A 2,545-nucleotide genomic window follows, 5' to 3' on the forward strand; every position below is an offset into this window, starting at 1 on the left:
TAGTGCATGTGGCGTGGCGTGGCCTGGCAGGGGCAGGGGCCACCACACTGCATTGTGTTCCTGTTGCTCCTTCTGCCTTCTGAGGGAGTGGAAGCACACCTACGTTCAAGAGTCAGCCAGAAAGACTCTTTTGGGCTGTCACCTGTGAGGATTCTGTGTCCTCACAGGCCAGAGGAAGGGCAGGGGGCTGTCCCTGTGGAGGGCAGGAGGTGCAGTTCCCTTCCTCCCCACATTCGCTTCCTCTTGGCCAGACCTTGGGGAGGGTGGGCCCTGCTCAGAATACTTGCAGTGGCCGGACCAAGTACGCAGGGATGCTCCACTCTTCGCCTCTTCCAGTTCAGGCAAAACACAAAACACAAGCAAACTTGGTGGGTGGGAGCCAGAGAAAGGCAGCTATGGAGGTCTTTTTGCCGCTTGCCCAGGCCTGTGCTACACGAACTGCTCTGCAGAAATCCCTGCCTGTCCCCACTAGCCCTTATTTTCAGATGCAGGAAGTGAGGCTCCTGGGGTCATCCTCCTCACCCTGGTTGAGTCCAGGATGCATGCTTGCTCCCCAGCGGCCCTGTGGGCAGTAAGGATGGCCATGGCGCTGCAGGCCACTGTGTTCCTGCAGGCAAGGGCAGAGCCACACTGAGGAACTGTGTGTCTGATTCCTCCCTGAGCCCCAGGTCTGGCACAGGGGAAGGCTGTGGAGGGCAACACCTCCTGTCCTGCTCCTTCGCTCCCTGCTCTGCGTGTCATGGCGACTGGCGAGTGTTCTGATCTCTCCTTTGTGGAGCCCAGTGGGTGCGCTGCTTAGGCAGGAGGCATGCTGCTGGCGAGGCAGGATGTGCACCAGGCTGGCTCTGGCTGCACTGGGCTGAAGGGGTGCTTTGGCAGGCCATGGTGCTGTGGGGCAGTAGGTTGGAGCGTCGTGGCTAGGAACTAGCTCAACCTCAGGTTCCTGCTGCCTCTGGGTGTGTGTGGCTGTGGCCAGATCCTCGGGGGCTCCCACCCTTGGGAACCCACTGTATCTGGAGGGTGGGAGTTTCTGGTGTGGTAGGAGAGGCTGCCTCCAGGAGTCAGAGCTGATGTGCACACCACCTTAGCTGACCTCCGTACTGTGGGGGTGGAGGGCAGGGCCTGGTGGCCTGAGCCTGTGCTCCTTGTCTCTGCTACCCTTGGCAAACTGTCTTCGTCCTCAGTTCTCAGAGAGCCACACGGAGGGGACACTGATTGAGTTTTAGACACATAGGAATTGATCATGTCTTATACCATTTTGGTAAATTTCTTAAGACAACCCAGGAGAATCCAGTCAGTTCCACATGTGTCTTTTCTGGGCAGAGTCCTCCTCCTGGAACATGCTCTGCTGGTTTTTCTGAGCCTCCGGATCTTGAGGCCTTGGTGGCTGGCAGCATGTCCCCGCGAGGGCCCTGGGCTCTTGGAGGGCTCTGGTGTGTGTGCACGTACCACACAGAGTGTGGCCTCAGAGTCACTGGGGAGAATGGGTCCCATCTTGAAGGGCAGTGAGTTGGGCCCTTCCAATGAGCTAGAGAGGCCTTTAGGCCCCAGCAATATTGAGGGGCCCCCCAGGTGACCTGGAGGGTCCATCTGCCCGGGCCTCCAGAGCTGAGGAGAGTGTGGCCACAGCCCTGGCCTGGCTTCGGAGGGGGGTGTTGCGCTGGCCCGCGGCTGCTGGGACTGCAATTGTTTGGATTGTCACTGACCGTGCTTTTTTGTTTTTGTTTTTTTCTCCTCTCCTGGGCTTGTTCTCATTGCTTTCTTTCTCTCTCCGCTTCCCCCTCCCGTGTCTGGTCCTATCTCTCCCCTTCCCCACCCCCTCTTGTCCTCTGCTCTTCTGCCTCTTCCTGCATCTCTCTGCTCCTTGTCTCAGCTGGAGGTTCTGCACTACCGACTCAGTGTCTCCAGCGCCCTCTACAGCCCCGCCCAACCCAGCCTCCAGGCCCTCCACGCCTACCAAGTACTGGCTCATTCATTCCCTTCCCCCTGCCCAGAGTGCATGTCCATGCCTGGCAAAGCAAGGGGCCGCCGGGGCCGGCCTCTGGTGACTCAGAGGCTAGTTCCAAGCAGAGCAAAGCCCCTGTGTCTGGGGGAGGCAGGGGTCAGCCTCCAGTCTGGCCTGGTCCCTGGCTTTGTAGTCTAGCTTGGTTGGAGGTGGGGATGGTGGCTGTGTGGCAGAACAAGGCATGTGGTCCTGGCTGTCCAGGCTCCCAGCCAGTGGAGGTGTCACAAGCTCTCCAGTGTTGGAGGCCCCGTGCTTGGCCCTGGTTTGAAAAACTGGAGTCCTCAGGCCTCAGCAGTGGCCTGGTTCACTGCGCTCTGCAGGGTCTGGTGCTCAGGAAGGAGCTGAGGACGCAGGAGCTGAGGACGCAGAGGCTGGGACTTACGGGTGGTGTGGGTTCCGCCTTGTTTAGAACTGTCATCCAGCCTGGAGGTGCTGTGACCCAGAGCCTGCGTGTGAGGCAGGGGGGTGGGAAGGACCTAGGGCTTGACCCTATAGCCCACAGAAGCTGTCCGTCCTTGACAGCCCAGCCAGGACCTGGCC

General features: G+C 59.7%; 1 protein-coding gene across 1 annotated transcript in view; it reads left to right on the top strand.

Moving 5' to 3' along the window:
* Positions 1 to 2,545, top strand: part of LOC105512023 (sphingomyelin phosphodiesterase 4-like) — a 40,428-nt gene that overhangs the window by 16,337 nt on the left and 21,546 nt on the right. The window contains 1 exon segment of the mRNA XM_011942276.1: positions 1,874 to 1,960. Within this exon segment, the coding sequence (XP_011797666.1) occupies positions 1,874 to 1,960 (87 nt within the window).

Source organism: Colobus angolensis, unplaced genomic scaffold (assembly GCF_000951035.1).
Source record: "Colobus angolensis palliatus isolate OR3802 unplaced genomic scaffold, Cang.pa_1.0 Scaffold209, whole genome shotgun sequence".
Lineage (NCBI taxonomy): Eukaryota > Metazoa > Chordata > Mammalia > Primates > Cercopithecidae > Colobus > Colobus angolensis.